Source organism: Staurois parvus, unplaced genomic scaffold, assembly GCF_062004578.1.
Source record: "Staurois parvus isolate SC_StPar_1 unplaced genomic scaffold, SC_StPar_1.0 ptg000668l, whole genome shotgun sequence".
Lineage (NCBI taxonomy): Eukaryota > Metazoa > Chordata > Amphibia > Anura > Ranidae > Staurois > Staurois parvus.
Window position 1 is genome coordinate 3,645,732 of NW_028318464.1, and position 13,371 is coordinate 3,659,102.

Genomic DNA, 13,371 nt, shown 5'->3' on the forward strand with positions numbered 1-13,371 from the left:
CCTTGGGATTACGTGGAGTTTTGCATGAATTGGGCATAAAATGTGCTCTGAACGTCATCTAAGTCACAACAATAGGAGAACACAGTCTGCTGAACATAATACTACACAAATATTAGATGTTGCCATGGTTTAATTGCACATAACAAATAAACATTCACAGTGCAGGGAGGAAAAAGTATGTGAACCTTTGGACTTAATAACTGGTTGACCCTCCTTTGGCAGCAATAACCTCAACCAAACGTTTCCTGTAGTTGCAGATCAGACCTGCACAACGATCTGGAGTAATTTTGGACCACTCCTCTTCATAAAACTGTTTCAGTGTAGCAATATTCTTGGGATGTCTGGTGTGAATCGCTCTCTTAAGGTCATGCCACAGCATTTCAATCGGGTTGAGGTCAGGACTCTGACTGGGCCACTCCAGAAGGCGTATTCTGTGCTGTTGCAGCCATTGTTTTGTTGAATTACTTGTATGCTTTGGGTCATTGTCCTGTTGCATCACCCATCCTCTGCGGAGCTTCAGTTGGCGGACAGATGGTCCTACGTTTTCCTGCAAAATGTCTTGATAAACTCTGGAATTCATTTTCCCATCAATGACAACAATCCGTCCAGGCCCTGAGGCAGCAAAGCAGCCCCAAACCATGATGCTCCCTCCGCCATGTTTTACAGTGGGGATGAGGTTTGATGTTGGTGTGCTGTGCCTTTTTTTCTCCACACATAGTGTTGTGTGTTCTTCCCAAACAACTCAATCTTGGTTTCATCTGTCCACAGTATATTTTGCCAGTAGTGCTGTGGAACATCCAGGTGCTCTTTTGCAAACTTCAAGCATGCTGCAATATTCTTTTTGGACAGCAATGGCTTCCTCCGTGGTGTCCTCCCATGTACTCCATTCTTGTTTAATGTTTTCCTTATTGTAGATGTGTCAACAAAAATGTTAGCATGTGCCAGAGATTTCTGTAGGTCTTTAGCTGACACTCTGGGATTCTACTTTACCTCATGCAGCATTCTGCGCTGTGCTCTTGCAGTCATTTTTACAGGACGACCACGCCTAGGGAGAGTAGCAACAGTGCTAAACTTTCTCCATTTGTAGACAGTCTGTCTTACCGTGGACACATGAACATCAAGGCTTTTGGAGATACTTTTGTAACCCTTTCCAGCTTCATGCAAGTCAACAATTCTTGATTGTAGGTCTTCTGAGAGCTCTTTTCTGCGAGGCATGGTTCACATCAGACAGTGCTTCTTGAAACCAGTAAACCCAAAACAGGTGTGTGTTTTTTAAGGGCAGGACAGCTGTCAGCAACACATCCAATATCATCACACTGATTGGAGTCAAGGTTGGCTGACTCCTGGCTCCAATTAGCTCTGGGAGAAGTCATTAAGCTAGGGCTTCACATACTTTTTCCTCCCTGCACTGTGAATGTTTACATGTTATGTGCAATAAAACCATGGCAACATCTAATGTTTGTGTAGTATTATGTTCAGCAGCCTGTGTTCTTCTATTGTTGTGACTTAGATGACGTTCAGAGCACATTTTATGCCCAATTCATGCAAAACTCCACGTAATCCCAAGGGGTTCACATACTTTTTCTTGCAACTGTATGTAAAGTGCTCCATGCTCAAACTGAGCCAACTGTAAAATAGCCACTGCCTTTTTCCACCTATTGCACACATGATGGTGAGCGTGCCCCCTTATTAGTGCATCCCCACTCACCAGAGCAATATGACTTCTAGCTTTTCAGCTGCCAGAGTTAAAAACCGTCTTCGCACTCTCCTCATCTCCATTGGCAAAGGATCCAGATCGTCCTCGGTCACTCCTGTGGTCTCTGTTTAAGTTACCTTCAGTCACCCTCTTGGCTTCCTCCACCAACTGCTTCTCTAACAGGGGCTTAGCCTTTTAATGCACAGTCAAGCAAAAAGAAAAAAGAGAATCTGACAGTGTAAAACCTTTAATTGAAAAAATACTGAAATTTTTTGTACATATGTACAAATACAAAACAGTTACAATGATCATATTATTACAAATCCACACTGCAGAGTCTGATTTTGCCAAGCATAATCTCCAGGCCATGTGTATCAGTGGTCCATAAACTGTATGCAGCACTTTCTGATCTGAGAGGGGTGGCTTTTTTTTGTTAAGCCTCTGCATACAGCATAGTGCTGAGTACAGTGCCTTGAAAAAGTATTCATAGTCCTTGACATTTTCCACATTTTATCATGTTATAACCAAAAACATAAATGTATTTTATTGGGATTTTATGTAATAGACCAACACAAAATGGTACATAATTGTGAAGTGGAGGGAAAATGATAAATGGCTTTCCAAATTTTTTACAAATAAATATGTGAAAAGTGTAGTGTGCATTTTTTTGATAGCATACCCTGTCAGATTGTCCCAGATGAAATGAAGGTTGCTGATGTTTTGTAACAGCCTGATACACAGTCTGTTTGAGTTGATAAACGCGTGCTCATGAAATAAGAACTAATTGCGAAATATTATGTTGTTTTTCTAAAGACCCTCCACGCTTCCTGTGTAACTTCCCCTTTGAAAAGTCATTTTTACAATGTACATATATGAAAAGAACTAAGTTCTTCCTTTGTTAAAATTTCAGAAGCAAGAAAGGTCTGTACTACCGATTGCAGCAAATACAGTTATTGCCGTTTTTCTACAATGCCTCAATTGAAAAATTTGATTGATTCCTAAGGGAAACAGACAGTCTGGTTTGCAAATCATTTAACCTTGTCTGTTTAAAGCCACCAGTGTGACAAAAGGTTAAATTCCTTGTTACAGTTAGTTATTTATTAACAGGTTCATATAATTACCCAGATTTGTGGATGTAGTGTAATAATTATAACAAATCACAAGTAGTAAAGTAATAAAAGACATTTGCTTAGCTTCAGTTAGAGATGGAGTACAGATGATATATTGGAGAAACACAGCTTCAATTCAAACCAGGGAGCCCCTCAACGTCTGCAAACTTCAGAAAGTCGTGGAGTTGCCAGTCTTCTCAAGGTTCTAGGCACATTCACTAATCTGTCTTAGACGAGTCTCTGAGGGTCTTCTTTGTTCTTTTGTATATGTGGGGGGTTTGAACTATTTTTAACCAGTTCTACCAAATGACTGGTTTTAACCAGTCTGGTCATAACTTTTTTTAGGTAATGAATGTGACCATATGTGGTAAGGTCACAAAAACCACAGTCTGCACAAAAGAAGTAGCAACATACAGCTCAGGTGGGAGGATCTGTCCACTCCACAAATCTGTCCTTTATGGAAAAATGGCAAGAAGAAAGCCATTGTTGAAAGAAAACCATAAGAAGTCCCATTTGCAGTTTGGGGGAAGCCATGTGGGGGACACAGCAAACATGTGGAAGAAGGTGCTCTGGTCAGATGAGAACAAAATTTTACTTTTTGGCCTAAAAGCAAAACACTATGTGTGGTGGAAAAATAACATTGCACATCACCCTGAACACACCAGCCCCACCGTGAAACATGGTGGTGGCAGCATCATGCTGTGGGGATGCTTTTCTTCAGCAGGGAGAAGAAAGTTGGTCAGAGATGATGGGAAGATGGATGAAGCCAAATACAGGGCAGTCGTAGAAGAAAACCTGTTAAGAGTCTGCAAAAGACTCGAGACTGGGGTGGAGGTTCACCTTCCAGCAGGACAACGACCCTAAACATACAGCAAGAGCTACAATGGAATGGTTTTGATCAAAGCATATTCATGTGTTAGAATGGCCCAGTCAAAATCCAAATGAGAATCTATGACAAGACTTGCAAATTGCTGTTCACAGACACTCTCCATCCAATCTGACAGAGCTTTAGCCATTTTGCAAAGAAGAATGGGCAAAAATGTCACTCTCTAGATGTGCAAAGCTGGTAGAGAGATGCCCAAAAAGACATGCAGCTGTAATTTCAGCGAAAGGTGGTTCTACAAAGATTGACTCGGGGGGGGGGGGGCTGAATACAAATGCATGCCGCACTTTTCATATCTTTATTTGTGAAAAAATTTTGAAAACCAGTTATTTTCCTTCTGCTTCACAATTATGTGCCACTTTGTGCTTGTCTGTCACATAAAATCCTAATAATAAAATACATTTACATTTTTGGTTGTAACATGACAAAAGGTGGAAAATTCCAAGGGGTATGAATACACTTTTTCAAGGCACTGTGTGTGTGTGTGTGTGTGTGTGTGTGTGTGTGTATGTATATATATATATATATATATATATATATATACACACACACACACCAAAGTGATTACCTTTAACCTTCCTTAGTTAATAACATAACATCTAATACCAAGTTCTACGTAAATCAGTAATGAATGTGGAATGAAATAAATGTACTACAACTGGATAACTATTTTACTATCTGTGTTTGTTTAAATAGAACTGCTTTATTCTGGAACCTGTATGCGTTTTGACTACGTGTGGTTGCGGGATCACTGCCGCTCGGCTTCTTGTTACAACCCCAAAACCAACCAGCGTAGTTTGGACACAGCCAGCGTAGAACTGGACATCAGACCTGCACAGGTCCGAGTAGATGAGACCACCATATATCTAACATGTAAGTTTGGGAATATGCATCCCCATTATAAGAGCCTTTTCATTGTATATTGGGAAAGATGTGGATGCAAAAATAAAAGTCGACAGCTACAAAAACCGGCCATCCTCTGTCCTCTGGCATCTTAAGTGTGGACACCTGGCTCTGATAGCGTGCGGATTCACAACCAGGTGCCCACTGCGCATGGGCGAGCACCGTTGCGCATTGTGAATGGGCCCACAGTCTTCTGGGACTTTTCACATGTCACAGAAGACTGCTTAGAGAACCTCTGCTTCCGATCGCATAGGTGGTTGAAGTGGGAGTGGGTACTTGTCAAAATCGGGCACCCATTCCCCATAGGTGCCAATCCTTAACGGGGAGCGGGGGATGGGTCCTTAAAGAGGAACTTCCCCTTCTGGGTGGAGCTCTGCTTTAACGTCCAATGAATCCAAAGGTTCACAAAAAGCTTGACTCAATGGCAGCTGTTTCAGTAAGAGCTAGAAAATACTCTGTGTGAAGACAAAATGGAAGAAGGGATACAGCAACATCTAAGTGTAGCACAAACAACAAACTTTTATTTCCACAAGTAATCAGTTCACAAACAGCAAGAAGAGTGCTCACTTAGCTACAAGCACCACTGTCTGATTCCAGTCCGATCCTGCTGACTGTAGATCCCTGGAAGGCTCTTCCGGGCTCTGCTGGTGGCTCGCAACACTTCCTGGTCGGCTTAGGACAAAGTAGGTGTCCAGAAGAAGAGTCACCAGGAGTGTACATGGTGACGGGTAAGAATTTAGAGGATAGTTTGAACTGTTCTCATCTAGTCATATGTGCTTCAGGTTTGTAAAGGCTGAAGTATGTGTTCTATCCATTTTATATTATTCACCTTGGAAAACCACTGTGATACTGTAGGGGGGTCTGTTGTTTCAACATGCTTGGAATGCAGGCTCTCACAGCTTTCAAAAGATGAATAAGTAATTACTTTTTTTCTAGACAAGGGTCATATTCAGTAGAACCACCGCAGGATTATCGAAAAGAGATATGTCTGTAAGTTGTTGTATTAAATGTAAAACTTGTTGCCACAACGGGCAAATTAAAGGGCAATCCCAAAACACATGTAAAAGTGTACCCTTATGTGTCTTGCATCACTAGCAAATGTGCTCTGTAGCGGGAATGGTTTAGCATTGATGGCTGGAGTCCTGGACCAATGTGGTATGATTTTGCATGTGCAGTTGTGCTCAAAAATTTGCATACCATTGGAGAATTGGTATAGTATGTACCATTTTTAACCATTTCAATACCGTGCAATTTTACACCTTCCTGCCCAGGCCATTTTTCACGTTTCAGCGCTCTCACACTTTGAATGACAATTGCGCGGTCATACAACATTGTACCCAAACTAAAATTTTATCATTTTCTTCACACAACTAGAGCTTTCTTTTGGTGGTATTTAATCACCGCTGGGGTTTTTATTTTTTGCTAAATTAACAAAAAAAGACCAAAAGTTTTGAAAAAAAAACAAGTTTTTCTTTGTTTCTGTTATAAAAGTTTACAAATAAATAATTGTTCTTCATAAATTTAGGCCGAGATGTATTCTGCTACATGTCTTTGGTGAAAATAACCCAAATTAGGATGTATTATTTAGTTTGTAGGAAAGTTATAGAGTTCACAAACTATGGTGTATATCTGAATATTGATCAATCCTGAAGTACTGACAGCCAATCTAATTTCTTGAGGTCCAAGAATGTCAGAATAGTACAGATATCCCCAAATGACCCCTTTTTGCAGAGTAGACAGTCTGACGTACTTCATAAGAGGCATGGCGAGTTTTTTGAAGTTGTATTTTTTTTGTCATTTTTCGGAAAATTAAAAAATTAAAAAAATTATTTTCACTATTTTTTTTTTTTTTTTACATACGGTCACCAGTGCAGTACAGCGTCATCATATAACTGGCATGGCGGTGAACAGGGACACTGACTGGTGACAGTATGAAAAAAATATATATATTTTTTTATTTTTTTTTTTTTTTTATTTTTAATTTTTTATTACTTTTTTTTATTTTTTTTTTTAAGATTTTTTTTTTCATATTTTACTATGACCAAAGTAGTACAATGTTACATAGTAACATTGTACTACTTTTGGGAAGTGATCAGTATTTTGTTTTTTTGTTTTTTTACACAATTTGCTTATAGCAAAGAATTACTTTGCTATAAGCAAGCATTTGCCTGAATGAAATCGATTCATTCAGGTTTTTTTTTTTTTTTTGTGCTTAGCTGTGATTTGGCCACAGCTAATCACATGACATGTGCATGTGATTAGCTGTGACCATTCACAGCTAGGCACTAGTATACAATGGATGGCATGAATGAAGCCATCCATTGTATACAACTGTCATGTGACCTGCTGTGATTGGTCACAGCAGGTCACATAGTACCAGCAACGGGGGCCGGTACTCAGATCTGTCATCGGCTGTGTCCAAGGTACACGGCCGGTGACAGATCGCGCCGCTGCGCGGCTCTGCATTAGCTCAAACTGTGCATGTGCGGGAGCACGCCAAATGGCGTGCACCCGGAATGCCGAAGCACTTTTGAAGCCGCCAAACGGCCATTGGGCGGGCGGCTAATGGTTAAAGAAAACATGAGTGAGCGGGCAAAACACATTTCTTTCTAATGGGATTCATATTCAACTGTAGGTCACAGAAAGGCACAATCCTAAAATAAAATATGTCAACAAGGAAACAAATGAAATGAGCCCTGTTCAAAAGTCTGCATACCGTTCGTTCTTAATACTGTGTGTTTCCCCTTTTAGCATCAATAACAGCGCATTGTCAGGAGATTGGCCACTCCAGAAACTTCATCTTTTTCTGCTGTAACCACTGAAGGGTCAACTTGGCCTTGTGCACAGCTTTCGTTCAGAAGAATGCAAATTGTCTGCCAGTATTTTCTGGTAACATACTGCATTCATCTTGCCATCAATTCTCACAAGATTCCCTGTGGCTTTAGAGCTCACACCCCCAAAACATCAGTGAGCCACCACCATGCTTCACAGTGGGGATGCTATTCTTGTTGCTATAGCTCTTGTTGATCCCTCTCTAAACATAGTACTTATGGTTGTGACCATAAAGCTCTATTTTGGTCTCTTCACTTCAGATTACAGTGAAGAAGAATGTGCCGGAAGCTGTGAGGCATGTCAAGATGTTGTAGGTCATATTGTAGCTGTGCTTTTTTTGTGGCATTGGTGCAGTAAAGGCTTCTTTCTGGCAACACAGCCATGCACTTAATTTTTGTTCAAGTATCGTCCATATTGTGCTCTTTGAAAAAACACATTGTCTTTTTCCAAATCAGCCTGTATTTCTCCTGAGGTTACCTGTGGGTTTTTCTTTGTATCCAACAATTCTTCTGGCAATGATGGCTGCAATCTTTCTTGTTCTACCTGACCTTGGCTTGGTATTAAGAGATCCCTGAATTTTCCACTTCTTAATAAATTAATGAACAGTAATGATTGGCATATTCAAGGCTTTGGAAATCTTTGTCTATAATTTTCCATCTTTATAAAGTTCTGCAGGTCTTTTGACAGTTCTTTTCTGCTCCCCATGGCTCAGTATCTAGCTTGCTCAGTGCATCCATGTGAGAGCTGACAAACTCATTGACTATTTATACACAGGCACTAATTGCAATTTAGAAAGATACAGATGTAGGAAATTAACCTTTAATTGTCATTTTAACCTGTGTGTGCCACCTTGTGTATCTGTACCAAGGGCAAACATTCCAGGGTATGTAAACCTTTGATCATGGCCATTTGGGTGATTTCTGTTATTATTTAAAAAGGAGCCAAACAACTATGTGATAATAAATGGCTTCACATGATCACTGTCCTTAAATGAAAGTTATTTATCATGATCAATCATATTTTCAATATCAATGCCAAAATTTCACAATTTCTGCCAGGGTATGCATACTGTTGAGCACAACTGTAATTTCTTGGTACTTGAACTGATCAGGGCTTTATGTGCAAAGAGTAAGATCGGTCCTTTTGATTATTAGTAAAGTAATGTTTTGTTTTCACATTTGATAGGGCCAGATGGGCACATGACCAGATATGGGTTAGAATGGTTATCACAGAATAGCTATGAAGGACAGAAACAGCAACTTGTTCAGCCTCGAATTTTATGGAATGCGAATACTTACAAGGAAGCAAATGTGCCATCTATCAGCTACTTTGATTTCCTTGAAACAAATGAAGGACTTAAAGACTTTCTGAAGAACTTCTTACTGTATGGCATCGCCTTTGTTGATGATGTTCCAGCAACCCGGGAGGATACAGAGAGGGCTGCACAGAGAATTAGTCATATCCGGTAACTAGAACTAAGCCTGCATATACTGTATATTTCTGTGATGTGGGTATTCCTATAACCATCATCTTCTATCACACTTTCTATCCAAATATTTGTCTGATCATGAGCTTGGCACATAAACGTTTCCAATAAAATCTTGCTATTGTACTGAATAAAAGTATATTCAGGGATGTGAGATTTGTTTCACCCGACGCCCGGGACATGCAGTGCCATGCGCTAGGGCAGGTCGTTTTTGTTTCCATTTACCAGGGCTTACTTGCTAGGTGGAACACCTCGCTAAGTTGGCAGCCCCCAAACCCACCCTGCTATGTCTCCTGGGCTCCTCTTGCCCATCTGCGGGCCATGGATTAGCTCAGCAGGTGCTGGCATGTAGTGGGGAGGGAGTAGAGCAGACACACTTCCGTTCTCCTCCCCTTCTTCCTGTGACCAGGAAGTGAGGTTGTATGATGTCACTTCCGGGTCCCCGTTGACAGATGGCTGGGAAAGAATATAATGCGGTACTATGTGCACTGCATTACATTCAGTTGAACACAAAGGAGACATGCAGAATCTAAAAGACTGTGCAGTGCTGGAGACAGGCAGGGAGGTGAGAAGGAGATAAACAGCGCAATGTTACAAATATTAAACATTTAAATTGCCACAAGGCCCTTTTCATCTTTAAAAGCCCCAGACGATCATAAAATCACCTCAGATTTAAATACAGTTTGTGTTTTTTAGCAGGACAAGTAGATTGTCATGAGGGACAAGCAGATTGGGACCCTGATTTAGTCCCTGGACAAGTAATTTTTTAAAAAAAAAATGTCCACACCCCTGAATTTATTTTGGAAAATTGTTGGAAGCCATAGAAAGGTAGATTTCTGACTGAGATGGATGGGGAGTGAGATATTCTAGCATTTGTAGAATACCTGTTGATCTTCATTACAGTTTAACACATATGCAGTGTCCAAAGTAAAATGAATGATAAAAGAAAAGGAATGATTAAAGATTATCCACAAAGATTTCCAAACATAATGCTTGCTCTCTCTGCTGAAACCCAACTAACCTTGATTCTTGCTATGACATCACCTGATTTAATCAAGTCATGTCTTACATTTTTTAAATTCAAGGCAAAATAAGATTTTCCACAGCAGAATTGACCAGGCTGAATTCTATTCTAATTATTGTCTAACCATACACATTGAAAGGTAAAGCTATCTATATACCTTTTGAAGCATTTAAAGAGTAGCTATGGTCAAAATGTAAAATCATATATTAATTTGCACATTGTATTTCATTTATTTATTTAGCCTACTCTTATCAGTGATCTTTGTAAACTTAACTTTGTGAAGTTCCCCTCTTTCTTGAATTCTGTGACACGTTATGCCCTGTGAGTTGGAACTGCTGTGTAGTGCATTTCACAGAGCCTTCCTTCTGAATTATAGAGGTGCTCAGAGGAGGGTTTTAGGAGGCAGAGTCAGTACAGGAGTCACTATTGTTTTTACTGCTATGACAATGCTGATGTTATAAAATGAGAGCATACACTGTGACCATTGAACTTCGTAAAGTGTAGAGCAGATTTTTCTGTCAAGTAATTTGTGTCTTGAACATAAGCCTTTCTTTTACATCTGCCTTTGCCTTCTTAATCACATATTACCAAGGTTTGTTTCAGCTTTGTAGGCCACTGATTGGATAATGAAGAAGCAACAAAACACTAAGTCATCAGCTCGGCTCACCCTAGTTCTCTGTTACCACATGTGTATAAAGAAGAGCCTCCGCCTCCCTTCCCTTTTTTTTTTTTTTCTTTTTTTTTCCCCTCTTTTATCCTCCATCCCCCTTCCTCTATACTTTTTCCCTTTCTCATAGCTCTTTATCCTCTTTATCTTTATAATATATAACAAAAACCTGGTATACTAAGATGGTGGTAGGCTACCTCACTTTAGACTTCACCTCAGATACCAATGGCTCTAAGCGACTGTTCAAGGGACCCTTCACTAAGGACGTGCTGATGACAGTGTGTCTCACTACACAAAGTTTCTAACCACTGCTAATGTAGATTGGTGGCTTGCTGTCCGTTTACCACAGTTTTTTTGTTCCGCTATCATAGGCGGATTTGTTAACAGAGCATTACACTTGTTCTTAGATTCTGCATCTGTTATCCCGAACTGTCTATGTAATATGTGAAGTTGCCATTTTATTGTTTCTGTTGCATACCATTAAATAAAGAATTAAAAAAAAAAAAGAAGAGCCTTATTGGCCATTCTCTCTCCCAGTCTGAATTATACTCAGGGCTCTTTTTCAGCAAGACTGCGGGGGAATGGCACCTTCAGCACTAAGTGTATGTAATGGCAAGGGGTGGTGGGATGTACTGCAGGGTCCATTGATGCTGGTTGCTGGGGAATCTATTGATGCTGAAGGATATCTGTTTTACCGGGGGGGGGGGGGGTTCTATTGATGCTGGCGAGCTATACTGTTGCTGGTGGAGGATCTATTGTTGCTGGGGGTTATGTAGTGCTGGAGTTCATTTTTAAATTGGCTTGTATATGATCACCTGACATCATGACTTTGGGGTACATAATTGAATTGCAGCTTTGTTGATGGTACAAATGTCTCTGTTTTTATTTAGGGAGACAATCTATGGTAAAATGTGGGACCTCACATCTGACTTCTCCCGGGGAGACACAGCCTACACAAAATTGGCCCTTGATCGGCACACAGATACCACCTACTTCCAGGAACCCTGTGGGTGAGTTTGATAGACTATACATAAAACAAGCTAAATGCCTAATAATGCATCCTATCATTGTGCATATAATCTGTGCAGCACATCAAACTTCCGTCTAAAATCTATTTGTTATGCTTGCAAAACCTATTGAAGAGTTATTAGGTAGAAATGCAAATAACATTCAAATAAATTAGTTTTAAAGGGGAACATTAACAAATATGTGCAGTGGATATTAGTCTACACACCCCTGTTAAAATGTCAGGTTTCTGTGATGTAAACAAATGAAACTGTACAACTCAGCTGAACAACAAACTGAAATCTTTTAGAGGGGGGTGAACATAAAAACACTAAAATAATGTGGTTGCATAAGTGTGCACCCCCTTTTAACTGTGGATGCAGCCATGTTCAAAATTAAGCAATAACATTTAAAATCATGTTAAATAGGAGTCAGTACACACCTGCCATTATTTTAAAGTGCCTCTGATTAACCCTAAATAAAGTTCAGCTGTTCTAGTAGGTCTTTCCTGACATTTTCTTGGTCGCATCCTACAGCAAAAGCCATGGTCCACAGAGAGCTTCCAAAGCATCAGAGAGATTGTTAAAAGGTATCAGTCAGGAGAAGGGTACAAAAGAATTTCCAAAGCATTAGATATACCATGGAACACAGTGAAGACAGTCATCAAGTGGTGAAAATATGGCGCAACAGTGACATTACCGAGAACTGGACGTCCCTCCAAAATTGATGAAAAGACGAGAAGAAAACTGGTCTGGGAGGCTGCCAAGAGGTCTACAGTAACATTAAAGGAGCTGCAGGAATATCAGGCAAGTACTGGCTGTGTGGTACATGTGACAACAATCTCCCGTATTCTTCATATGTCTGGGCTATGGGGTAGAGTGACAAGACGGAAGCCTTTTCTTACGAAGAAATACATCCAAGCCTGGCTAAATTTTTAAAAAATACATCTGAAGTCTCCCAAAAGCTTGTGGAAAAATGTGTTATGGTCTGATGAAACCAAGGTTGAACTTTTTGGCCATAATTACAAAAGATATGTTTGGCGCAAAAACAACACAACACTGCACTGCACCAAAAGAACACCATACCCACAGTGAAGCATGGTGGTGACAGCATCTTGCTTTGGGGTTGTTTTTCCTTCAGCTGGAACTGGGGCCTTAGTCAAGGCAGAGGGAATTATAAACAGTTCCAAATACCAGTCAATATTGGCACAAAACCTTCAGGCTTCTGCTAGAAAGCTGAACATGAAGAGGAACTCATCTTTCAGCATGACAACGACCCAAAGCATACATCCAAATCAACAAAGGAATGGCTTCACCAGAAGAAGATTAAAGTTTGGAATGCCCCAGTCAGAGCCCAGACCTGAATCTGATCAAACATCTGTGGGGTGATCTGAAGAGGGCTGAGCACAGGAGATGTCCTCACAATCTGACAGATTTGGGAGTGTTTTAACAAGGAAGAGTGGGCAAATATTGCCAAGTCAAGATGTGCCTTGCTGATAGACTCATACCCAAAAATTCCGAGTGCTGTAATAAAATCAAAAGGTGCTTCAACAAAGTATTAGTTTAACCCCTTCATGCCGACGTAACACAAATGTGCGGCCTCACAGAACTGGGCTTTTTTCCGTGGGGCTGCATATTTGCGTACCTGTCTTTGTGCTGGGAGTGTGCCACGCATAGCGCTCCCAGCACAGACCGTGGTGTCATTGAGAGCCCCGGGTCCCGTTCTAACAATTGAGACCCGGGACCCCCAATTCCAGACCACATGAT

The 13,371-nt window shown here is 40.5% G+C and overlaps 1 protein-coding gene across 4 annotated transcripts in view; it reads left to right on the forward strand.

The window, feature by feature from the left end:
• Positions 1-13,371, forward strand: part of TMLHE (trimethyllysine hydroxylase, epsilon) — a 58,968-nt gene that overhangs the window by 31,383 nt on the left and 14,214 nt on the right. For all 4 annotated transcript variants that reach the window (XM_089651948.1, XM_089651950.1, XM_089651947.1 and 1 more), the window contains 3 exons: positions 4,385-4,561; positions 8,609-8,888; positions 11,491-11,610. In XM_089651948.1, coding sequence (XP_089508074.1) covers positions 4,385-4,561; positions 8,609-8,888; positions 11,491-11,610 — 577 coding nt within the window. The remainder of the gene's footprint in view (positions 1-4,384; positions 4,562-8,608; positions 8,889-11,490; positions 11,611-13,371) is intronic.